The sequence below is a fragment of the Ostrinia nubilalis genome, chromosome 15 (genome assembly GCF_963855985.1).
Source record: "Ostrinia nubilalis chromosome 15, ilOstNubi1.1, whole genome shotgun sequence".
Classification (NCBI taxonomy): domain Eukaryota; kingdom Metazoa; phylum Arthropoda; class Insecta; order Lepidoptera; family Crambidae; genus Ostrinia; species Ostrinia nubilalis.
Genome location: NC_087102.1, coordinates 5,825,954 through 5,853,838, shown reverse-complemented (window position 1 = coordinate 5,853,838; position 27,885 = coordinate 5,825,954). Strand labels below are relative to the sequence as shown.

The following is a 27,885-nucleotide window of genomic DNA, read 5'->3' as shown; positions in this document are numbered from 1 at the left end:
CCCGACTAATCGATCGATTTTATGGATTCTTGTTATACTCGCTTCTATGGAAGATTTCTAAGAACTACAAAATTTTGTTATTTAGTCCGAACGCTTTATTCAACTTCTTCAAAATAATTTTCCTTTTGATCATCAACTTAACCTAATCCACTGTCGTTTTGCTTCTATTTATTTGCATCGCAATTGTTAGTTAAGCCCGTACAATGACCAGCGTCGCGACTGGACCTTTCAAATACCGACCTTACGCTACGAGCAACCAGTTTCTTTGTGCCCGACTTATTTCAATTGCTACGGTGCGCAGAAATGTACTTTCCGAATGAACCTGGAGACGGATTTTTGGACCATTAGAATCTTATAACACAAATCGTACACGATATTTGAGTGTGATTTGGTATTTAAACGCTTTATAACTATTTGAATTATGTGATCCTAAATATATTATGAAATCTCTCTCCCCTGGATTTTGTTATGAATGAGAGAGAGACTAATGAAATAGAGACACACCATAGAGACATACATGGTTGTCGTCTTATCCTACTTTCCATTCCCTAGTATCAAACCCATTGATCAGATGTGCAAACCTTCCTCGATTATTGTTAAGATTTGACGATTTGATGAGGAAAGAAACTTTAAGATCCAATGAATGTTGAACTAAACTAACTTATTTATTAATATTTAGGAAGTTGGTCCAAATGATCATGTTTAGGCCAGAAGAAGAGAATTCCTCTTTTCAAATTATGGACATTGGACAAGTCAAAATATCTTTTGTTGACCTTACTGCCTTACATAACTTCGTACTTACTCACAATATTCGCCTTTTTGGATGAATGCGCATGTTTTTCTGTTTACTTTACGTCGTGGAGGATATCCTCCCTTTGTGAATGAGGTTGCTTAGTAACATTGATTTTAATTTAAGTTTTATGTTGACATTGAATTACTATGCGTCGGTATTACAGAGAAAGAAAATCGTATCAAATTGAAAAAACATTATCTTTCGTGGCATGCTCTCTTTACATACATTTAGAAAAATATAGATTTCTTTCTCGTAACGTTACATAATTAGGGCTAGCTAGTGCGAACCAATAAATTCAAATCGAAAATTAATTCCATTTTAGTTGCAAATTTTATGGCATTCGGCCTGACACAGCCAAGAAAATGTTCGGCAGTAAAGTGCCTCACTCCTTTTACCGTTTTCCTATCTGACTTCTGATCACTTCTTTTGTCTTTCTTACTTCTGATCAACCAAATGACGTTCAGTGGCCTCCCCCAAGGATTTCCATATCGACCGGTCCTGCGCTGCCCGCATCCAGTTACATCCCGCTACCTTCACCAGATCGTCGATAGTCGTTGTCGATTTGGCTGAAACGAACTTTTCATCATCATCATCATCATCATTTCAGCCATAGGACGTCCACTGCTGAACATAGGCCTCCCCCAATGCTTTCCATGTTGATCATTGGTAGCGGCCTGCTACTTAACGAACTTTTGATCACTCTTGTTGGTCATCTTTCTGAGTCACGTTGTTATTTGCAAGGTTTTTCTGGCTAGCTGCATCTAACGCTTGTCCATGGAGAAGCATTTTTTTTCTTGTTAAGAAAGAGTCCCCAATCGTTAAATGTAAACGTTTATAGATGGTAGATTTGATGCCAATACTTGTCAATTAAAATTTTACCTACTGAAACGAACCTACTGTTAGCTCGTCTACTATGGTAACTGTAAGTTTGCATGCCGTTTAAATATAAATAGGTCGCAAATCAATTTGCAAAGTTAATATTTATGAACTCCGATCAGTTCTCTGAAATCACCTGTTCCGCATTATTATAATCAAATGATTATTTAATTAATGACAAACTGGATAAATTGGTGTCATAGACAAATCTTGCATCGGAAGCTAGGATGGAAATTAGAACAAGTTTTTAAAACTTGTTGTTCTATTTTGATTTAATTCACTTGTGAACTTCTACAATGTGGCCTAACTGGTATTCTGTTTTGGAATTTCCATTCAATAACTTTTTTTACTATAGTAAATTCAGAAAACCCTGCGTGATCGAATCAGAAATGAGGAGATCCGTAGGAGAACCAGAGTGACTGACATAGTCCGCAGAATCGCTAAAATCAAGTGGCAGTGGGCAGGGCACATAGCTCGTAGAGCTGACGGCCGCTGGGGCAGGAAAGTTCTTGAGTGGCGACCACGAGCCGGAAGACGTAGCGTAGGCAGGCCTCCCACTAGGTGGACCGATGATCTGGTGAAGGTCGAGGGAGGCGCCTGGATGCGAGCGGCGCAGGAACTGTCTGTGTGGAAATCCTTGGGGGAGGCCTTTGTCCAGCAGTGGACGTCTTTCGGCTGAAACGAACGAACGAACGAACGAAATTCAGAAAACTAATATGGTACCTACTTTATTGCACTCAAATATTCAACCTTATGTAAGTACCTAAACCGTGTTTATCACGAGTAAATATTTATGCATTATACTAAAAGGACACCGTTGAGGAAGTAAATAATGTAAACAAACATTCAATAAACTGGTCTGTCAGTTAGTTTAACGGCAATAAACGCAGATGTGTATTGTTATGAAAATAGCCTGCTTTTACATGTTTTATCGTGGTAAGAGGCAAAAATGAACCCGTCAATTAATGTTAATGCAATATTATGATAACATAGCAAAACATTTTTTATTATACTTTTTGTCTGGAATTTCCTATTTCTTACAAGTATAATTAAATTAATGACCTAACAATGCGGCATTTCCATGTTCTATAATAATTATGATAATAATAAGTGTCTCTTGTATTAATAATTGCTCGGTTCTATGAACACACAGATCAAACTGAAAATTGTGTCGCTAAGAAAGGATTTTTCGAAATTTATCCCAGGTGTAAAACATTGAGTTATAATGTACTACGTAGTAATATTTTATATTAGTACTTCAATGGTGTAAAACGGGGTCCAAATTTTGTTTGGAGAAACAAAAGCAATGAGACAGAAAAAGCTTGTTTAGCCATAGGATGTTAATGAATGCGCTAATAATTTAACCGTTTCTAGCTGTCATTCACACAAAAAACACTTTCAAAACCCAAATTCAACCAGGAAGAAAGGTCAAATGACAGCCGACGAATGAGAGACGGCCTTTGCATCTTACACATCTTAGTAGCACCTACTTATAGAATTAGTGGTTTCGTAACCTTTGACCTGTGCAGACGCATTCGTGTTGAAATGACGTTTCAACGAACGCGCGAGGTGAGACGGTCAAGACAATTTGAACAAATACGGTGAAAATAGTGCTAGTGGAACCTTGACATTAAATATTTCGTGAAATTGTGATAGTACCTACTTTTTGTGAGTGACTAGGATAGGATCTAAATCTGAATTTACAATGTGTGATTGTGTGTGTAAGTATTGTTTATTTTGTGTGGCCGTGAGCAATTTACCTACATACTTAGAAGGCACTTTTGATATCTCAACTGCTGTAGACTAATATGGATATTGCGACAAGCTACGTGTCATGCATGACATCTTCTATGACTAAGGCGTACCTCCTTGCGAAAGAAACCTGAGGGACTACGCATAGCTAGTGGCTAGTCAGGTCAGCGAGATGCCATTCCACTAAAGTTTATGTAGCCCCTACCACAGACACTTTTCTTCCTCTGTGAAAACAATAAGGTATCATTTACTTATGTCATTGCAAGATCCACAAATAATAGCGTAGGCGATATGTGTAGAGGTGGCTATTTGCATAGGAGCTTTTTCAAATCCTTGTCAGACGTCCCGCCTATCTTACACAATAACTTCATCCACTGAACCTCAGGCCTCCCCAACCCATCTGGCCAAAATAGGGAGCGTAAGCCAAATCCTCCATTTGCCTCTTGTAAATTAGAGAGGGTCGTGCTCCTGCAATGGAAACTAAATAAACCTGAGAATGATGATGATGACTGATGATGATATTTATGACCTGACCCCTCTAATTGCTTATATTTCAGATTCTGGGCAGCCAGCAGTGACGCCTTTGCAGGGGCCGATACTCCTGCGCAACGGCACCGTCCCAGTAGTGCCGCTCACCTCCTACCCCACAGTCAACAATGGCTCATTCTACCAAATACCTGTAAGTTTGCCATCCATGTATGTATATCTATAAAAGTGAGAGGTCACTGACTGATTCACTCACTCATCACGAAATTTCAGAAACTACAAGTGCTAGGAGTCTAGGATTTTGCATGGAGGTTCCTTTTAGAACGTAGGTGCTCACTAAGACGGGATTTTGCAAAAATCAACCCTTATCGAACGGGAAAACGAAAACGGGATCCACGCGTACAAAGTCGCTAGTGGTCGCTAGTATGTTAAATAACTATGTTTGATGAAAGGAGAAAATTGGGGATGTAATTGGGAAATCTACGAGTGTCATTTCTCCCTCGTTCACTTGAGTATGTCTTTGGCAATATAATGTGAATAGACTTCAATAGAATATACATAATGTAACGTAAAATTTCGATCAATCACCTCAAAAAAGGGCTATTCATAATGCCACTTCATGTACGCATTCGATCCCATAACCACATTAAATTATAGAAAATTGCAACTTCTCCAAACTTTTCGGCGTCATCTTGCATGCTCAAAGGGCTTGACTTGATATTTCCTAAACTTAGGCTATAGCACATTGAAAATAATCTATTCTAACACGTGGACTGTTTATTTAACTACTAATGTTAGCCAATTGGCAACACTGTTGTGTACTTTAGAGTACAATGTAAGTATAGTCACGCCCATAAACGCCCGTATTCACAAACGATGCTTGCTTAAGTGAAGCAGCAAATCGAACGCACAGAGTTGAATAGAGCTCTTTGATTGAATCGTTTGTCACCCTGTGCGTCCACGCGCACTGTGAGACCTCATAGTAATGTTTGTGAATACGGGAATTAGACAACTTTTAAGTATTGTCAAGGAATATAGCTACATGATGTACGGTAAAGTTCTTAAAATTACGTTGAGTGTGACTGTACATTTTGCGTAAACTGTTCAAGCTAGGTTAAGCTAACAGAACCGTTTGAACAGGCAAAGACAATCGTAGCTTGTCGATTTTGCCAATAAATGTTACAAAATGTTTAGAAGTTAAATAAAATAACATACATTTCATGGAAAACTGGGGAAACCCCAATTTAGGAAAAAGCTAAGCAGGTATTATTTTTACTTTTCAACGATGCGATTAGTCTATGTCAGTGGTTCTTAACCTTTAAGTCACGAGGGACCATTTTACCAAATTTCTATCTTGTCAGGGACCACTTTTTTTTCAAAATCCTATGAAAGGGGAGGTCGATTTCTCGCCCACTGTGCGCCATTTGCGTTGTGTTTACTCGACTCATCACGTCACGTCACGTCACTAATTGTTTATTACGAAGTCTTCGCGGACCACTTGGAATGCCTCCAGGGACCACCGGTTAAGAACCACTGGTCTATTTAATAAATAAAACCTATTAAACATGTATGTAATAGTAACCTTACACTTCATATAAATAATATTGTTAATAAAAGCCGTTCTGCTCGTGCACGTTTTCATTTCAGCAGTATATTTTTTTCATAACCTTTCTCGGCCTCATCAAAAAGGTTGAAATTAATTCATCTGCTCTTGAGTTTCGGCTAAGCAACAAAACTGGCGATAAATTTTTATTAGACGAGCTATGTCACAATACAAACATAGTTGGGTAGGTCAACATTTAAAAATGTAGTGGTCCGGATTATACTGGTAAATACCAAGTCTACCAATGCCATTTCAATCTAAGCTAAATATTTATGTAGTTAAGGTAATATGAAATGGCTATACATATAAAACCACGACGCAGTAAAGAAAAAAAAATGTTTCAAAGCTAGGAAATCTTATTTTTCAAACTATTTTCACGCGAATGAAGTCGCGGGCACATAGTATAGTAAAATAATTTAGCTCATAATTTCATTCATTGAATAGTTACGACAACTTTTTGTTATGAGTAAGTAAAAGTTTGGGAAAAAACCGGCCAAGTGCGAGTCGGGCTCGCACACCGAGGGTTCCGCCGTACAAACGTAGCGGTTTACAATTTATGACGTATCATATAAATCAAATTACTTACTTGATTCCGTTGCGAGTAGTGGCGAATTTCAAAATATGCGGTATGATTATTTTTTATTTATTTATTTTTCCTATATTTGCATTATAGGTAGGTACCTACCTCAGCGTTTTGAATTTTTGCGTTGATTTAGAATTTCTCACAGTTTAGAGGCAATTAGATTTAAGAAGTGTTTGATATGAATTTCAACTTTAATATCTCTACGCGTTCATGTGAAAAAGGGTAGGTAGTAAGTTTATAATTATTAAAAAAATATTTTATGTCATGTAAGCAAAAATAATATTTAAAATTTTATATAACTTCAAATTTATCATTTTCGCAATTTTTCCTTTATCTGTACTATATAACGTTGCTTCGTGCCGAATTTCAAGATTCTGAGTTCACAGGAAGTACCTTGTAGGTTTTGATTCCCTAGCGTGTGACGGAAATTCGTCTAAGGTGTCGGTATAAACTGCTGTATCTTTTGATGGCGTTAACTTAGAAGTTTGATTTTTTTACTTCTTAAAGGGACAATAGATCTAGGTATTTGGTATAAATTTCAATTTGATACCTTTATTCGTTCGTGAGAAATTAGGTAGTAAGTTTCATTTTATTAAAATATTTTTATTATATTATATAACTAAAAAAATGAAATTTTCGCAATTTTTCCTATATTTGCATTATATGACAATGCTTTATGCCAAATTTCAAGATTCTGAGTTTACGGGAAGTATCCTGTAGGTTTTGATTCCTTTGCGAGTGTCGAAAATTTGTTGAAAATATCGACATAATCGGCTGTATCTTTTGATTGGCTTGGCTTAGAAGTTTGATATTTTCACAGCTTAAAGGGACAATAGACCTGAGTATTTCATGTGAATTTCAGCTTGATACGTTCACGCGTTCTTGAGATAAAGGGTCTTGACAGACGGACGGACGGACAACAAAGTGATCCTATAAGGGTTCCGTTTTTTCCTTATGAGGTACGGAACCCTAAAAATGGCAAAGGCACGAAATATTAGAAGGTGATAATCATATTAAACGTTTCCAAAACCATAATATCTGTACTGCGTAATGTTTATTTTGTGGCACTCGTTCAAAGGGCCAAAAAAATGGGTACCCACAGAGTATCATTTTGAATAGCAACTGTTTTATTCAATGCTAATATTGTAATTTATTTAAACCAAACATTTGGCAAGATATTTTAACTATAGGTCAATATTATTAATCTTATTTATAGCTACATTTTTTCTTGTATTCGAACCAAAAATGCAATCCCAGACGCATCAGTCTCGTGTGTAGGTGTGAAGACACTCACGACTTACCTACATAGGTTTATGTAGGTAGGTACCTATAACTTTTGTCTGATTTAAAATGTTGTAAATAAGGTAAGATTGGAAATGATACTGAGCGTACATATGGTCAATTTGTACGCTATATTCCTAAAACGAATCGTTATCTTACGGACAGTTTAAATTAGGGTTGCAGGCCAACAGCTAAGCTAAGTTAGTTTAGTTTAGCTCACATAGCTGGCGTAGTTATCCATAGTTATTTATTTATTTAAAGACTTTATTGCACACACATAAGAATGATCCGTACAAAAAGGCGAGCTATGTGCAGCAAACTATGCAAACACTAAGGCCCAGAACAGAGGGTGAAACGCAACTGCAACAAAACTGCAACTGCTAGTTACTTTTGAGTTTCATCTAAGTTTCTGCCATAGCGTCCGTTGAGAGACCACACATGACGCGACTAGTTTGAAACTTTCAGTTTCATTCATCAGAATCATCACAAAGTTGCAGTTTCGTTACAGTTGCGTTTCACCGTCTGTTCTGGTTAGGCTGAGTTGCACCACCTAACTTTGACCGTAACTACAAACGATAGGTAACCGGTATTTTTTGTATGAAGTTTAACAGATTTTTGACGTTTCTCAAAGTCTGTCTCCGTACAAAAATCACTGGTTACTTATTTCTATAGTTACGGATAAAGGAAGATGGTGCAACTCAGCCAGGAAAACTGCGTCAGCTATGCAAGCTAAACTAACTTAGCTAAGCTCTTTTGCCTCATAAAGTTCTTAAGCAAGCACAAATCTGTTCTTAGTCTGAATAAAGGAACAGACCATAAGTGTAACAGATTAAAATTCCATAAATATGTCCAGTTGAAGAGTGTGGGCGCGAATGAGCTATTGGCACTCAGACCATTAAATCTTTCAAAGCAAACTGAACAATGTACCCTGCTACTATTGCATACATACGGTAATATATCACTTAATATGACAGTAATTCCTGTCTGAGAGCTTAAAGTTTGTCAGGTTTTGAAAGTACAAGAGATTTAAGACTTAACTCTCCCTTACCTAGTCAACAGAATATCTGTACAGTTCTGCGAGTTATTAACGTTTACCCTCTTCATTCAAATCATAGAAAGATATCAAGTTTCAATCATCATCATAATCATCAGCTTTCTTCCTTCAGTCCTTGTGCTAGAGACCCCTGATGCACACTATATTAGTTCTAGGTAATTCTTCAGCGCCTTCCTGCTACCTTTATGATGTCGTCGGTTGAATACTTATTAAAATCACGCCCGTATTCACAAACGATGCTTGCTTAAGTGAAGCAGCAAGTCAAACGCACAGCGTTGAATAGAGCTCTATGATTGATTCGTGTGTGACCCTGTGCGTCCACGCGCACTGTGAAACCTTATGTTTGTGAATACGGGCATCAGAATCCCAAAGCAAAGTTCATGCGATTTTTGCAATTAAAATAGCAAAATCTGAATCGGTGCACAACTATACCTACCAGCATTAGAATTGCGAGAGCGTAGGATCGCAGGAAACGCCTGTTCTGCGCCTGAGTCACGCGTGGGCACAACCACAGATAAAACTGAGACGTGACCAATTTACGGCATGGTGCTGGTGATAATTTATACCCCGAGCGTTCACCTGTGATCGGTGTCATACTGGCGACTATTTCCCACCTACAGCTGGGGGCTATTTTGAACAGACTTATAAGTATTTTTGTTGCAAAATCGCAACCATTACAGCTACATTAAGTGCAACAGATTTACACCTGCGTGGTGATCAGTGTCATATTGGCGACTATTTCCCACCTACAGCATGCACGCATTGACGTCACGGGCCTCTTCTTATGAACTTTGGCGCGCTTTATCTCTTTAAATTTTCATTAGTTTGAAAAAGTGAAAAATACGTGTAGAGTATTTTTTGATAAGTTAATTGACGGACTAATTAAAACTCTTGCTTTTTGACCCAGGAAACATCCTACAGCTGGGGGCTATTTTGAACTTTAATTTTAACATTTTTCTTGCAAAATCGCATCTATTCCAAACGCATAAGGTACCCCAGTATTTACCATGATGTTCCGACCTATCTGCACGCATATCATCATAGGTACAGGTTGTCAGTACAGATGACCTTCTGGTTTGGAAAGGAAAAGTGTTTTTTGTATTGATACACAAAATAAGTCTTGGAATGAGGTTGACTTCCTATTAAACACAACTACGACAAGTAGCACTTTTTGGTATTAAAGGTAAGGCGGTCTGTTCCCAGTGCAGTGTGCATGCCCCATAGTTCATACTTATCTAAGCTTACGAAGCTTGTGTCATCACTAGCTACGTAGATGTCATCAAAAACAGATTAGAACTTTAGATTTTTGAAACAAAGTAAATGAACTCATTTAGCGTGAATCACCTGATTTTTAAAAACATACCGCGTAATACTTGACGCATTTGTCAACATAATCCGATAAACACAGTCCGAAAATGTACTCTAGTACTCTGTATATAAGATCTCTACAATTTCAGAAGTTAATGCAAAACTACTGCGAAGATTCGCAACAACATGTGTTGCATATAAAATGCTGTACCATCGAATGATTACACCAAAACACAGTTACTTACATAAGAATAAGAATTATTTAACTTGAGATCTTATATGTACGAGCAATTCTTTCTTAAAACCGCCAAAATATAGTGTTATGATTTAAAATTTGCAAAATATGCAACAAAAATGTGCAGTAAAACTTTAACAAAATATGCAATAAACAGAAATCATGTTAATCTACTGCTAGTTTTCACTTCTCTGATGCGTTATCTGCATAATATTAATAATAATACGGTAATTCTATACCCAATAAATAACATAAATATTAATAATTCAGTTACTTTACTATTACTACTAATCGCCCTTTAGTAAATGTGGCTATACCGCTTGAATGCCAATGCAATGAGAATGCCACTCGGCATTAAGTCCGCCACAGTTATATTAATAACGTGCAAAAGTTTAAATAAATAAATATTAGGTTTACTACACAAAGTTGACAGTGTTGACACACTGTAATTTCAAAACAAACACTTCAATTTCAGGGACTATTTTTAATTAAAAAGACTTTTCTTGGAAGCATTTGTTAATTGTGTCAACTACATATTTGTGAAAAGAAATGTAAGTACCTGCTAACTTTTACTTGAAGCTTTTTGTATAGTACTACGTACCTATAACAATTTAACAAGAACTTATGCGCGAGCGCACCATTCATAAAAAGTCACCATTGATCGAAGATGTCTGACTCACACATGTGTAATATGGCGTTATATGAACTCATAACTTGATAATGAAATCAATCAGTCACTTCAAGTAATATGTCATCATGTAGGTTTTGTATTTGACTAAACTACATAATGACTGTGTGGTCCAGTTAGATATTAGTTGAGAGCATGTACCTAACATTTGATGTAGGTAGATTTTAATTCGATAAATTAGCAATCTTTCGATATTGAGATAGAGCCCAAAGTGATCAAAGCTCTATTTTGAAATAATGGCACTAATCGTCATCATATTTCAACAGTGTTAGTTTATAGGAAAACCTGTCCCATATATTAATCTGGCTGTTATCACAAACTGTTTCATTATACACATGAAAGTCACAACAATAAAATGGTGTTTAACTTTTCATAAATATAATCAAAACATTTTTATAATGTTACGGGATAAATTAATTAATTCAAATCTGTCTTCCAAACTGACTGACGCCAATAAACATAAAGTTATCTAATACACATAATATTTCGTGTTTTTTTTTCCTTGAATATTGTACACGAGTCAATTTTCGTCTAGACATGAGCAATTCATAACTTCAATGTGCATAAGTTATTAAATACCAATAAATAACTACGGTAGCAAAAATCACGTAAGTTCTATCTTTAGACAAACCGCGTAATGTAAGCAGTAAATGCCGCGCTAATAATTATTATGGATTCCTCAATTTCATGATGGTGATTGACCTTAGAATAGTTGTTGGCAGTTACATAAAATTAAATAGCTTTTTCAAGCGATAATTACGCATAGCGGTATAGAATAAAAATAGGCAGTAGCTTATTACGTATCATCCTTGAAAATAGACCACGGCGCACTATGGAGCGAAATTGAGATTTATGGACATAGCGATTTTTTTCACAATTTCTATTTGAAAAAAATACCTATCGATAGGTTACGTTATTCTGATGAATAAATGCTTCACAAGTTTTTCTCTAAAACCAATAGTTTGACTGGAAAAAAATATTTTCCATTTTCGTTGTATGGAATGAAACATAAAGTGGTCGATTTCGACTAAGCCTTGACAGATCTTGCTTTGAAACTACTTAAGCCTTGTTCTATGGCTTGTTGACTGTAATCCTACGCTATCAGCGCGCATCCAAAGTTGCCCGTTCACAAGTTATGAGGTTCTGAAAAATTAAAAAAAAGTAAGTAAAAGTGACTTTTTTTGGAATATCTTTTAAGATTTAACAAAAATATAAAGATTTTATACGTTAATAATGTAAATTAACCTTAAATTACTGCTAAAAACACATTTTAATAAACTTAAAAGGAATTAAATCAGCGATTTTTTTTTCACAATTTCTGTTTAAAAAAAATACCTGTCGATAGGGTATGTTATTCTGATGAATAAATATTATGAACGTTTTTCTCTAAAACCAATAGTTTGGCTGGAAAAAAATATTTTCCATTTTCGTTGTATGGAATGAAACATAAAGTGGTCGATTTCGACTAAGCCTTGACAGATTTGCTTTGAAACTACTTGAGCCTTGTTCTATGGCTTGTTGACTATAATCCTAGACTAACAGCGCGCGCACAAAGTTGCCCGTTCAGAAGTTATGAGGTTCCGAAAAATGAAAAGTAAAGTAAGTAAAATTGACTTTTCTTTAGATAAGACGACAAGAGAAAGGTTAATTACATTACTAAAGTATATAATTTTCATGTTTTAATTGAATCTTTAAAGATTTATACCCAAAAAAAGATACTTTTACTTACTTTAATTTTCATTTTTTGGAACCTCATAACTTCTGAACGGGCAACTTTGGGCGCGCGCTGTTTTTGCAGGATTATAGTCAACAAGCCATAGAACAAGGCTCAAGTAGTTTCAAAGCAAAATCTGTTAAGGCTTAGTCGAAATCGACCACTTTATGTTTCATTCCATACAACGAAAATGGAAAATATTTTTTTCCAGCCAAACTATTGGTTTTAGAGAAAAACGTTTGTAATATTTATTCATCAGAATAACATACCCTATCGATAGGTATTTTTTTTAAACAGACATTGTGAAAAAAAAATCGCTGATTTAATTCCTTTTAAGTTTAGTAAAATGTGTTTTTAGCAGTAATTTAAGGTTAATTTACATTATTAACGTATAAAATCTTTATATTTTTGTTAAATCTTAAAAGATATTCCAAAAAAAAGTCACTTTTACTTACTTTTTTTTAATTTTTCAGAACCTCATAACTTGTGAACGGGCAACTTTGGATGCGCGCTGATAGCGTAGGATTACAGTCAACAAGCCATAGAACAAGGCTTAAGTAGTTTCAAAGCAAGATCTGTCAAGGCTTAGTCGAAATCGACCACTTTATGTTTCATTCCATACAACGAAAATGGAAAATATTTTTTTCCAGTCAAACTATTGGTTTTAGAGAAAAACTTGTGAAGCATTTATTCATCAGAATAACGTAACCTATCGATAGGTATTTTTTTCAAATAGAAATTGTGAAAAAAATCGCTATGTCCATAAATCTCAATTTCGCTCCATAGTGCGGCGCGGCGGCGCAGCAAGCGACCCACTGTGGCATTTTTTAAAGTCAAATAGTTTTGTGCACAATAAGAACTATGTACATTTCACATTTATATCCATGGACCTATAAAAAAAGTCGGACGGATTCTCATCAACAAAATACTGTGACATTAGGATACACCAGCTTGCCTGTACGTACCTACAGGCCGGCACGCACACATTCACACCCTGATACACCACTTCGAGTGCAAACTTCACACAGTTGACACATTTAGGCGGCGAAAAAACAATACGAATACGACATGTCTTGTGTGATGAAATTGTGTAAAAACCGTTCTGTTCGAACAAACAAAAATTAAGGAATCACATTTCACAGGCAAAATAATAATCCAATCACTTATTTCCCGACATTAAAATATTGAAATTAATTGAAATCAAACGTCATTCACTCGAAAAAATAATTCGTCAAAGACCAGTGTTCTCAGTTATTTACGTGGGAAAATTACTCGAAATATGGGAAATTAATAATAATTTTAGGACTTTTCAGTTATTTATTACGCATATGGAAATAAAATAATTTATCATAATAATTGTGTTTTAATGGGATATATTTTCATAGGCAAATTTGATCCTTCCCAAAAATGTGGAACTGCGAAATTCAAATTTTCTTACATTGATTGCAAGTCAGTGTCAGGTTGTATGTTTAAAAAAATCTATCAGAGATAATAATAATGTATTGATGATGCATAAGATTATGATTATAATGTACACAAGATTCGTAATTTGTAACTGCGTGAATCATTTTTGATCAACATTATGTATGTACGTACATACCCTGACACACTGACTTGCAAACAATGTAAGAAAATTTGAACATTGAAAATTTCGCGCCTACCTCAACGCATTCACCTTTCATCCTTTTAAAATGGCACGGAATAATTCTGTCTACATTTCCAAGTAACATCTGCCGATCTATGTTTTTCTTAAAATAAATGGGTAAAATGTTTTGCCTAACATGGCATCCCTAAATTCACTCACACAATAGACAAACGCCAAAATTTTGCGTCACAGTTTTGTTGTAGCGCGAGTTCCGTCCGCCTTTTTTTATAGGTCCATGTTTATATCTAGGTATGTATCACGATGTAGAAATTGTGTTCCACGTATTTTGTCGGCCGTTTGGTGTAGTGGTTCAGAAAAGACTACTATGCCGAGAGGTCCCGGGTTCGATTCCCGGCCGAGCAGAAATTTAAATGTTGAATTTTCATTTCTGTGTCGGGTCTGGGTGTTACTATGTAGGTATAATATGTATGTATTTATTTAAACCCATAACACAAGCATATTAAATTGTCCAAAGATATTTATTTATTATTTCCCTCTATAATACTTTATTGACTGGACTAAATTTTAATTCAATCTTTGTTTCAAGTGTATGAAACAAATTGAAACGAGAAATATAAATCACGTAAAGTGACGCATTGCACTGGCTAAGATCACATTCTATAACATATTATGGGTATTATTACCACAAAGGTGCAATAAATTCTATATCACAAGGTAATTTCTATTAAAAAATAAATTGACCTTTTTACACATGGGACTGTATTACACTACCGGTACGAACTACATTACACAGGGTGTAAACAGTAAGTAAACTTTAATTTTTTAATTATTTTACCGTGTAATTGCAATTTTGATTTTTACCATTGTGAGTGCCAAGATTAAACAATGTAAAGTAGGGAAATTGTAAACTTATGTAAAAAAATACAGTAGTTTTCAACTTTGAAGCATTTTGGTCAGAGTTTCCATTTTCCCATAATAACACTAGTAGGTATTCCTTATTACTACTAAAATACATAAAATAACATCTTGAGAGTGCTTAAATGCCTAGTTTTTCTATACTAATGAGAAATAAGTGGCCTAAACATTACTTACTCAGTAATCTTTTGACCCTGCTAACCTTTAGAAAACCTACTGATGTCAAAACTGGATCTTAAACTAGTTGATGAGCCGTTGATTATACAGGGTGTGTAGGACAGGTTGGCAAAAAAAACGAGTATTTCTCTAAATGCTATTACACTATGCTTGTGCAGAAAAGAAAGCTGAATGCTAAATTGTTTTAAATGTTAAGGCTTTCTACTAAGAATAAACGACATTCTATTTTCACTTTTCATTGTATAAAACACCATTTCCGTTGCGGTTGCGTTACATTGATTCGTTAGTTAATTAGGTATATTTTAGTTTTTCGTAAATTTAGTGGTATTATAAACCTTGGATGATCTACTAAAATGAATAATGCAAGTTAAAAGATATGACCTGAACTAAATTAAGAAATCCTTACACCCTGTATATAATTTATTATGTTTTGTACATTCGTAATAAATCACCCGAATTCTCGTCTAAGCGCCATCATGGAGTCTCATCTTTTTTGCCATCAAATGTTATGTTAATTTATTTACTTTGCAAGGTTATTGACACACTTGTGTCATAAATAAATACAAGATTACTTTTGAATTGCAAAACTTCGAATATTGCCAAATTTATACAACGATCCAGTTTCGTTTATAATTATACGTGTTGCACAATTGAAAAAGAACATAAATCACGTGGAAACGTGTTGAATTTTGCATTTTTATGTTAACAATTTTAATATCAAATATTTATGCGTGTATTGTCAAATAATAAGTTTTTATATTATTAGCTTCTAATTTCTTGCTTGATTTTATTCAAACAGATAAAAGACTTATTTTCTTTTAAGGTATCCATCTGGCTAAGTTAATAATTACCAATGGGCTTCTGAGGGCTTCACAGTCGCTAGGCATGCAGACAATGCATTTAAATAGACAACATACTTAACTATTACTTTCTCAAGAATAAGGAAAACACATTCAATAATACTAATTCATAGAACTGGCGTTTATTCAATCCATTATTATTTTTGTTTCTGACACCTATGCACAGAGAATAGGTAGCTAATAGAAGGCTTGCTCTAGTAGGTACCTTTATGAGATTGTTTTTAGGCCCGTTTACCATTATTGATTTCAAATCTACTGAAAATCTTATGCAGGGTAGGTACTTACTTACTTACGTTATCTAATTTATTGAATTGTAAACTAGGAAGGAGAGCTAGTTTAACTATCTTTTGTCTTCTTCATTATGCCTTATAAATATTGTTGTGTTCCAGAAGTTAGAGGTAAGATATCCAGTCCCTTTGTGGTAGAGAATTAAGGGTTACCTAAAGTTCGCTTCCACCTTCGACCTGGTCATCACTTTCCATCATTGGCCAAAAGCCTCCTCGTTGTGCATAAATTTAACCGCCTCTGTGGTCTAGTGGTAAGACCACCTGCTTCAGACGCAGAGGTCCCGGGTTCGATTCCCAGTGGGGGCAGATTTTTCTGTTCGGTTTGGTTGGTGGTAGGGCTTGTTCTAATCCGCCTGGCTAGCTACCACCATCTTACCTAAGTCTGTCGCCATAACAACAATGTTAACAGCATTGTTGTGTTCCGGCAGTTAGAGGTAAGATAGCCAGTTCCTTGCGTGGTTGAGGATTCCGGGTGAAGCTCGCTTCCAAGAGCCAAGAGCTTCCTCGTTGTGAATAAAAAAAATAAAAAAACCTAGTAAAGTTTCCCGAAGGATGACATTTTCTGTATGTCTCTCATCTTAGTCAATGGCAATGCATATTCTAATGCGCAAGAGTGTCAGTCCACATAAATCAATTCAGCATTGACACGCTACATTCTGTTGGAGTTGCTCTCTATCAGTGGCGACTATGAATTTTAATATCCTTTTATAACATTCGATACACACGACGTAAGGGTCAAGCCTTACAACCAAGCCAAGGCATCTATGTACCGATTATTTTTTGTATAACCTAGGCTTAACTCAGTCACTGCCTGGGGTATTGGAAGCGGGTGACATTGACATTATGAACTGACGCAGCATACGAATCTAAAGCACATTGAAGTCTCGCTATTGACGTCCCAAAAACACCATCCCGCGCCTTGGCGTTCTCTAACCACAGGCACTGATTGAATTAGGCGCTAGTCCTATACTTAGTTTGGACTTCCTATTCTAAGCATTTTGTGTTGAGTAAGTAGATAGGTACAGATTCCTTAAATAATTATAATATGTTTTAATGTTAACATTCTCGAAAAGTTCTAGATCAGTGACCCAGAACTTAATAAAGCTATGTAATTTGTAGGAGTAGACTTACCTAAATAAAACTTAATGAAAAGTCTGGTCTAGGTGCTAAGTAGGTATCACATTTATAATTCACAGTGATCTTGCCTGCCTGACATAAAACTTCTGGATCTAGCTTAACTTTGATCCTTTCCTCATTTACATTTTATAACAGTTATTTTCGACTTAACTGATCCTTTTATTTTTAAACGAATACAATAATAATTATTATTCACAATCATATACTGGAAATAAATATTACGCATAGGACTGCGATGGCTATGACATTATACCGTGCAATAGTGTAGTCTCAGCCTAAATAGGTATACCTTACACTGCCAGTGATGCTTCTGCACATTCAATACTAAATCTACACCCTAACAGAATAAAGCCTATTTAGGCAGTGTCTGGCGATGATAGGGCATGCCAAAGGAAGTTTGGAAGACGTTCCGCATGAAGGTTCTCGTTTTTTTGGCAGTTTGTTTTGAATTAGTTCAGTTAATTAGTGAGGCTTAGAGTGTTAGAGGCAGCAGACGTGTACCAGCGGATATGGATTCGCTATGGCTATTTCCAACTGTGAGTATACCTTTGTTCAACGTGATTTTGGTTATTTTAGACAGAACAATCAAGAAGTAAAACAACATAACTTTTGTGGGCGTTCGTTACTCACAAATTTTGTGACTTAGGTACCTTAGGTTTATCTAAATAATTATTTATAGCCACTTACTTATTGTTTGTTATGCGCATCACATTTTAATGGGATGAGTAATTAAGACATTCAAATACTTATTTAATTACTAGGTAGGTACTAAATAATTTTGCTCAATTTCATTTTCTTCAAAAGCCATCTGTTTAATCTTAGTTACTTATTTTATAAGGTATTTTATTTGTTATAAGACTAATGTTTCCCTTTCTATTTGTACCTACTTATGTTTTTCGTTGGAAAAACACGGATGTCAGGTGTTGTGACCCTTTTGCAGATGCATATCTATATATATAAAAATGAAACCCGTTTCGCGTTGTCACGGCATCACGTGTGAACGGCTGAACCGATTTCGATAATTCTTTTTTTTAAATGTTTGTGAAAGTCCAAGGATGGTTCTTACGGAAAAAAATATTAAGAAAATCTCTACGCTAAGGCGGTACGAAGTTCGCCGGGTCAGCTAGTAATATAATATTTTAGTACCGGTCTAAACCGCTAACCAAATTTTCGCAGCAGAATTTTCACCTACTACAGACTACAGAGGCGTTCTTTTTTCATTTTTATAATAATACTAGCTGACCCGGCGAACTTTGTTCCGCCTTAATGGCAATAAATAAGCAGACTTTTTTTTTATTTCGAACGGGATCAAAAGTATCCTATGTCCTTCTCCTGGCTCTAAACTACCTCCCTGACAATTTTCAGCTAAATCGGTTCAGCCGTTCTTGAGTTATAAGTGGAGTAACTAACACGACTTTCTTTTATATAATAGAAGATGTAAGGTATAAACAAGTCCAAGCGGTACCTACATCATCAGGTCATTTTAGTCTCCACTGCAGGAGCACGACCCTCTCTAATTTACCAGAGGCAAATGGAGGATTTGGCCTACACTCCCCAAGCTGGCCAGACGGCTTGGGGAAGCTGTACCTAGTACCTACCAGTGTTGGCACTAATCAATTAATTTTTTAATCAATTAATTAATTTGATTAATTTTAATCATGATTAAATTAATCCTGATTAAAATAATCATGATTAAAAAAGTAATCATAATCATGATTAATTTGTTAATCATTAATCAATAATCATTAATTTGATTAACTTGATTAACTTCTTAAATGTTCTATCGAAAACAATGTTAAAACATTGAATTCTAATATTAGATGTTTGGTTTTAGGCTACAATTCTATGACAGGTCATACTTAGATAAATATAAGGTAACCTAGACTGCCCCCCGCCCCCTTCCCTCGCTGAAACTTCCGGTGCAGTCTTTCGACCTCCCGTAGGAGGATATCAGTCCACTTCTCCTACCGTTCCAGCACTTACTTGCAACCCCACACTCCCACCACCTGCCCCCCACCCCTAGCCTCCCCTGAAACTTCTAGTACGAGGTCTCCTGCACCTCCCCAACACGCAAAACCTCCTAGCTTAGCAACCCCACCCTTCTATTAAATTGCCCACGCGTGGGCCTCCCCCCGAAACTTCTGGTACGAAGTCTCCTGCACCTCCCCAACACGCAAAACCTCCTAGTTTAGCAACCCCACCCTTCTATTGAATTGCCCACGCGTGGGCTTCTCCCCGAAACTTCTGGTACGAAGTCTCCTGCACCTCCCCAACACGCAAAACTTCCTAGCTTAGCAACCCCACCCTTCTATTGAATTGCCCACGCGTGGCCCTCCCCCCGAAACTTCTGTTACGAACTCTCCTGCACCTCCCCAACACGCAAAACCTCCTAGTTTAGCAACCCCACCCTTCTATTGAATTGCCCACGCGTGGGCTTCTCCCCGAAACTTCTGGTACGAAGTCTCCTGCACCTCCCCAACACGCAAAACTTCCTAGCTTAGCAACCCCACCCTTCTATTAAATTGCCCACGCGTGGGCCTCCCCCCGAAACTTCTGGTACGAAGTCTCCTGCACCTCCCCAACACGCAAAACCTCCTAGTTTAGCAACCCCACCCTTCTATTGAATTGCCCACGCGTGGGCTTCTCCCCGAAACTTCTGGTACGAAGTCTCCTGCACCTCCCCAACACGCAAAACTTCCTAGCTTAGCAACCCCACCCTTCTATTGAATTGCCCACGCGTGGCCCTCCCCCCGAAACTTCTGTTACGAACTCTCCTGCACCTCCCCAACACGCAAAACCTCCTAGTTTAGCAACCCCACCCTTCTATTGAATTGCCCACGCGTGGGCTTCTCCCCGAAACTTCTGGTACGAAGTCTCCTGCACCTCCCCAACACGCAAAACTTCCTAGCTTAGCAACCCCACCCTTCTATTGAATTGCCCACGCGTGGCCCTCCCCCCGAAACTTCTGGTACGAACTCTCCTGCACCTCCCCAACACGCAAAACCTCCTAGCTTAGCAACCCCACCCTTCTATTGAATTGCCCACGCGTGGGCCTCCCCCCGAAACTTCTGTTACGAACTCTCCTGCACCTCCCCAACACACAAAACGTCCTAGTTTAGCAAACCCACCTTTCCGTTGAATTGCCCACGCTTGCGCCTACCTTTGGGGGGACTTCTCCCCTATCGTCAGCCAGCCCGCTTAACTTCTATCCTGACCCAATTTTGCTGGAGGATACCGGAAGAATAGAAGGAATTGTGAGAAACAAAACTAGTGCGATAAGTGTTTAGAGTAGTGAAAAATGACGCAGTTTTTTGGGAAAACGACAGTACAACTCCAGATCCCTCCTTTGCTAGATATTTTATAAGTCGCGGGTACCTTTTCATACACTCCCAACCCTTTTCTTATGAAAATAGTAGATAGTTAATCAAATAATCAAATTAACGATTAATGATTATGATTAATTAATCTTAATCAAAATTTTTGATTAATGATTAATTAATCATAATCAAAAAATTTTGATTATGATTTTAATCATTAATTTTTAATCATTAATCAGATTAACTTTTTGCCAACACTGGTACCTACCTAACTATAATTCGTGCCATAGATGCCTCATTTTACCTGTTTATTTTCTTTTACTGACTTCATCATCATCATGCATCATCATCATCATTTCAGCCATAGGACGTCCACTGCTGAACATAAGCCTCCCCCAATGCTTTCCATGTTGATCGATTGGTAGCGGCCTGCGTCCAGCGCTTCCCTGCTACCTTTACGATGTCGTTCTACGCTGCGTTTTCCGGTACGCGGCCTCCATTCCAGAACCTTTCTGCCCCATCGGCCGTCAGTTCTGCGTACTATGTGCCCGTCGGGAATCCGTCGGGATTAGCAAGCTGAAGTGGCAATGGCGATAATTTACTGACTTAAGTATGTATATTTGTGTTTTTCCAGATACTATGGACCGCGCTCTCCCTAGCGCTGGGCTATGAGTTGCAGGGGCAGATCATCAGGGGCGTCCCGTGCGTCAAACGCAACTACCAGCTCTATTGTCCGACTGCCGGTAACACGTATCCTTTGTAAGTATAGTTTATACATATCTACGTAACTAAACTAAAAACTAACTAAGCTGGCGCAGCGACCCAAAGTGAGGCTTGGTCTCTGACGATAAGTCTTAATTTGGGCTCTTCTGCGCCACCTCTCGCCAGTTATCGACGTGGAGTTCGCGTAGATCCTTGACTTCATAGGAAGATATCTGAAAATCATTGGGGTAGACCTATGTTCAGCAGTGGGCGTCCTGTGGCTGAAAAGATGACGATGATCCTTGAACATTTTAAACTACGATGTCTACTCCCAATTTAAGACAAACCCGCAACCTGTCGCGGGCGAAAGGCGTGCTATGTAGGACTTGCCTTAGGACAGAAGATATTTCGAGAAATGCTACGTCTCCTCTCTTGCATTTCATTCAGCACATACCTATATATACCTACCTACTTTTAATTTTTGGTACCGAATAGCACTTATAACCACTGCATTTGCTATCTTCTTTCTGTACCTACTTAGACCTCTTAACTACATAACTATATTATTTACTCATTTTTGCTGTAACCGAAAACTTTTTTCTGTTCCAGAGATAAGATAGAAAATTTCATAGACGAGAATAAGGCTCTCATCAAGCGTATGTACGGGTCATTCGCGACTCCCGGCGGAAACAGGGTGCGGCGAGCGCCGGGGGTTCCCGACATGCATACAGGAGACTCCTATTTTCGACATGCGCGGCAGGCCAGCAACACACAACTACCTGATGCGCAGTCGGTTAACAGCACTGGCAGGTAAGAGTTCAGTTTCTTCTTTTGTTTTTGGATTTCCGTTCGATTTTCGGATTTGAATTTCGACTCTTGAGTGGAAACTGCGGCACAGTAAGCGTAGCGTTTGTTAAAAGATACATTCATCTCTTCGATAAAAACAAAGACTTTGATAGGTACAGAGGCAGGAAAACTGAAAATTTGAGAATTCCTCCACAAAGATTGACCCTCTACTCAAGGAATGTGTATTGTATGGCAATAAAAATATTTAATAAATTACCCGAAGATATTAAAACATTGACATTTACTAAATTTAGAAATAATTTATTAGAATTCTTAAAACAAAAGATGTATTACACAGTCAATGAATTCCTGACAGAAAAATCTTTTTGACATTTTGTACTTGACATCTAAAAATTTCTTAAAATATGACATTGTGTATCATTGACATTGTATGAATCTAATGTAATAATATCGCACACCTAGATCTAAACTGAGACAACTCAAAAAAGGGCATTTTTCAGGAGGCGAAAAAAACGTGTTACTACATTTTTTGTTCGGGAAGTTATGAAACTCAGTTTTATTTTGGATTATTGATAGGCTGTGAAATGACCCTGTGTATAAACTGGGTCAAAAAATCTATCCTTTTTACCTATAATCGCAGTTTTTTTAGTTGTTACATTTTAGGGGAATGACTTTGTATAAATAATAAAGTACATTTAGACTTGAATCAGTTTTGTCTGGACATTTTGAGATTTGAGTTCTCCTTTTCCACTCTTAAAATTTTTATATCGTGCCATTTAACTTGATTCCGATTTTCGTATAAAACAAAATTAGTTGCCCACATTTTTTGCAAGATTTTAGTGTCATAAAACTTTTCAAATGTCATCTCTTTCACGTTCTTTGGTCCTCTGTATTTCAAAATTTCAAGATGTGGCTGAGTCCTCTTCCTGCACTATTAAAGTGGTTTTCATTGAATGTTTCGATATCTTAATCATTAATTTAGGAATTGTTTGAGAAAACAGTTCTTTTTTAACACGATTTGGATCAGCATAAGAGATTAAATGAAGATTTCATGACATGGTGAACATGATAGGTGTTTGAGTTTCTTCAGCCACTTTTTCTTAGCATCAGCTGATTGATATGTTTATTTATTATTTATTTACTTATTATAGACCTTTTTTTACGTTATTTTTTATTTCTACATTATAAAGAAGGTTTTATCTTTTGTGCAGACAACAGCATATCAGACTGTACACTTGTATTACAACTAACATTAGTTACGACAGTGTTTAACTTGAAGTGCCGTCGTCTGTACATTGCCATTTTAACTATCTTTACACTGTTCTCTCAAAATATTTAAAAGAAAACGACCTAGCATATTTTTTCGGAAAATAAAAAAAATATCCACTGTAATTTTTACTTATCCAACAATAGTAAGTTAAGTCAAAACACTCTTCTCAAACACAACAGTTGAACAGTTTGAATAAAACTAACTTTATTTAGAAACAGGGATTATCATACTGTACCTGATTTTAGGTGAAACATGCAAAACTACGCGTCCTGTATAGAAAAACATTGAATTGAAATTTGTTCCAACAAAACTACGCCAACTAGAAATTCACAAGTTGATTCATCAAAACAAACTCAACTCAAAATAGTAACAAAATATAAGTTACTTTATCAAACAAAACTGGAACAAGTCAAAATGATCTGGTTGACTATTGCAGAACAATTCATCAATACTGTTACTACTCAAATTAACTCATTATATATTTTCTGCTTAACTGTAACAAATCTAAATATCCGCGTTTTCGTTTATTTTAATACGTGCACTCTCTGATACTAGCGAAGGTCAACTGACAAAACGCTTGTTTAGGTGGAAGGGGTTGACAAGCGTTGATTCAACAAAAGTAAGTTATCGCCATCTAGCGGCAAATGGATCAAGGCTTTATTAAACCTGTTATGTTGAAAAGATGCGTATGATAACCGAGTATTTGAATACAAGCATAAGTCAAAATTGGCAATTTTTGAGTTGTCTCAGTTTAGATCTAGGTGTGCGATATGTTTGTGCTATTTCAATAATTCATAATCATTTTCTGACATTTGCATGACATTCAATTAATAATGATACTACTTTTTAATATTAAAAACATAACCGTATTTTTTGTAATTTTTGCACATCGTATGTACGATAGAATATGTTGGAAACTTCTCTTTTTAAAACCATTTGTAACCGTATTCTGGCAAATAAATGATTTATTATTATTATTATTATTATTAGCATAATGACGTCCTCCCGTCAAGTTGGTGGAGTAAGGACTCGCTAAGACAAGCCGAAGAGAGGGGTGGAATACTAAAATGACGCTTATCCAAAAGTGCTTATTATAGCTAGCTGTGGATGGATAGCCATAGGCTGATGATGATGATATTGCTCTAAATTCTAAAATTCGGTTTACCAACAAACACATCAATGGTCCCAATTATAGTAGACTGGAATCACGTGCCCGTGCACTTTAACTAAAAAAATCTATATATATAAAAGAAAGTCGTGTTAGTTACTCCACTTATAACTCAAGAACGGCTGAACCGATTTAGCTGAAAATTGTCAGGGAGGTAGTTTAGAGCCAGGAGAAGGACATAGGATACTTTTTTTCCCGTTCGAAATAAAAAAGAAGTCTGCTTATTTATTGCCATTAAGGCGGAACAAAGTTCGCCGGGTCAGCTAGTAGTTAAGTAAAATGTAAGTTGCATATTATGATGATATTGATGGGATTTGGAATTTGAAAGTCCCTAAAAGCTTACCTACTAGCCATAACATTTGAAAGCGTAGGTAAAACTAAAAATCTAGTATTTAATAGCATCTCATATCATTTCAGGGTTGACGCGTGTGAGAGCAAAACTGAGATCATGACCCCGTACTGGGCTCTGAACTCAGCGAGGAAGCTCCGGGCCATAGTCAACACGATGCACTTCGAGCAAGCCATTCACCAGGAAGTTTGCAGGTAAGTACCTACCAGGTGGACCAACGACCTCATAAAGGTAGCAGAAAGGCACTGGGTGCAAAATTGGGAGACATTCTGAAACTAAATATGTCGCCTTCCTTTCAACTTAGCAAATGAACAAAAGCAAGCGTAAGATCATACAAAACAACTATTTTATATGCTTCTAAATCGATGTTTAAATAATCAATTAACATCCACATATCTACGTGTCTTCGCCTTCTAAGGAAGCCTTATGACAATAAGCAATTTGCTAATCAATATAATGGATCCTTAATCCATTAACATTTGCCAGATTTTGGCTGGAAGCACAGCCTTAGAAAGAAAATATAGATTAGTAAATAAAATTTTATGAAGTTGTTAGCATACTAAGTGCCTTCTGCACTTACCGATTATGACGACAGATGAAGCTGTTAAAGCACTTTGGGCTGAAAACAAAAACTATAACAAAAATGAAAAATTGATTTCACTATCACTAGTACTAACTTAATAAGTAATGTAAAGTTGTTAATAAAGGCCTAAGAACAAATCGTCTTCTGTTCGTGTGGGATGTAAAAACAGACAGAGGTCAGACTTAAACCGTAACACATCTGACATAGTTCGATGAGCGTCCTAACTTTTACAATCCGATCAAGTTAACTGCGCACCTCGCTGATTGCGACTCTCCCTTCCATATACCCGCGTAACTATCTGCGTTCAACCCGTCTGTACCAGAGCACAAAGTAATTTCTATTTTGTGACCAGAACGTCTATGCGACGTCATGGCCGCCAGGTGCGCAGTTTTAAAAATATTTTATTAACAATTGGTCACTGATCAAAGTCATCCCCTGCATTTATCATACACTTTGTTCGTGTTAAAATATCATATTTAAATAACAATAAACTATTAAATTTCCAGCAAAAAGACCACATCTCGCTGCTCCAACGACTGCGGCTGCGAACAGAAATACAAATGGCACCGGCTGTTAGCCTACGATCCTACCGACGACTGCGCCGGCATATTCATGGACTGGTTCCTATTCCCGTCCTGTTGCGTGTGCCGGTGTAACCCGTGAGCGTTGCCATGGCAACGGACATTTCTACCCTCGTAAAATTAAAAATTCATAAAATTCATTTATTTTTGCAAATAGGCTTTAAAAAAGCGCTTTTACACGTCCCAATATTAACCCTACCACTGCTTCGGGACAATAAATGGGCCAGTGCTGAGAAGAAGCAGCGCAAGAAACTCAGTCACTATTGTCAGCCTCCTTTTCAAGGTTTTACAGTCTTTAAAATATACAAATTATAGTCATAAGTATTAATGCGAGCTAGGTAGTTAAACATTCCAAACATTTTTATCCTTTATATAATCATCAACTTTATAGTAGCCCTTTTTCATTAAGGTGCTTTTGATATGTGCTTTAAATTTATGAATGGGCAATTCTACAACAGTTTGTGGTAATTTATTGAAAAGTTTAATACATTTCCCCATAAATGAATTACCAATCTTGTGCAGTCTGAAATTTGGAACGGCAAGTTTATTTTTGTTTCTTGTATTGAACTTGTGTAAATCACTCTTTCTAGTAAATTGCTCTATATTTTTGCGAACATATAAAAGGTTTTCATAAATGAACTGTGAAGCTACTGTCAGTATATTAATCTCCTTAAAGAATTCTCTCAAGGAAAATCGGGGTCCAAGGTTATAAATAGCCCGCACTGCTCTCTTCTGCAGAACGAACACAGTTTCAATGTCCGCAGCTGAGCCCCACAACAATATGCCGTATGACATTATACTATGAAAATAGCTAAAATAAACTAGCCTTGCCGTTTCAATGTCAGTTAATTGCCTTATCTTTCTCACTGCAAAAGCAGCTGAACTGAGCCTTGCTGACAAGGTTTCAATATGAGGACCCCACTGAAGTTTAGAGTCTAAAGTGATTCCCAAGAATGTTGTGGAACTTATGCTATTTAATGGTTCATTCTTCACCATCAATTGTGTGGGAACCTGCCTCACATTAGGTAAGGTAAATTTAATGCACTTAGTTTTGTTTGCATTTAACAATAAGTTGTTAACAGTAAACCAATGCAAAACCTGTGAGAGTGTGTCATTTATATCATCAAGGTTTACTTTACCTCTATCAACTTTGAAAATGAGAGTAAAACAAGCGCCATCTACCTGCATTTTTTTTAGTACAAAATCGTCAGGCCAACCACTGTGGCACATTGTGTGCTTCTAATAGGCACGATTCCTCTAATGTGCTGTTCTGTACTAATAAAATGACGCTAGTTCCGAACTTGATACGTAATCTTTTAATTTGACAAAGTAAGATGTGCCTTTGACAACTAGTGTTGAAGCAAAATTAAATTATTCCTTGTTTAATGTTGCAAATTGAACATTGACTGTATCAAATAAGATCCTCTAACGCATTTTTTCGAAGCATGTAACAAATCACGCCTTCAGTTTTCTTTCTGTTTCATCAGGGTTCTTACGAAACTATTTCTTTCTATCTTGCTGTTGTAGGGATTATTAAAATAAAATTTGGTCTATTTTCATTCTCACTAGATTTGCCATGGGCGTTATGTAAAAGTATATAAATAATCCAATTTTTTGATAAATAAAGAGGGTAGAAATTACTAATTATATTAGACAGGTTGACAATAAAGATTGATCTCTCAGATCATACTTTAGAATTTAAGTAATATATTATAATAATTATCTAAACTAATAGTTTAGAATCACAATTTTC

At 36.6% G+C, this 27,885-nt stretch overlaps 1 protein-coding gene across 1 annotated transcript in view; it reads left to right on the top strand.

The window, feature by feature from the left end:
* LOC135078830 (protein spaetzle 3) overlaps positions 1–26,246 on the top strand; it is a 43,890-nt gene extending 17,644 nt beyond the window's left edge. The window contains exons 3-7 of the mRNA XM_063973385.1: positions 3,979–4,100; positions 21,307–21,431; positions 21,984–22,184; positions 25,037–25,162; positions 26,058–26,246. Coding sequence (XP_063829455.1) covers positions 3,979–4,100; positions 21,307–21,431; positions 21,984–22,184; positions 25,037–25,162; positions 26,058–26,214 — 731 coding nt within the window. The 3' untranslated portion in view covers positions 26,215–26,246. The remainder of the gene's footprint in view (positions 1–3,978; positions 4,101–21,306; positions 21,432–21,983; positions 22,185–25,036; positions 25,163–26,057) is intronic.
* The last annotated feature ends 1,639 nt before the right edge of the window (positions 26,247–27,885 follow it).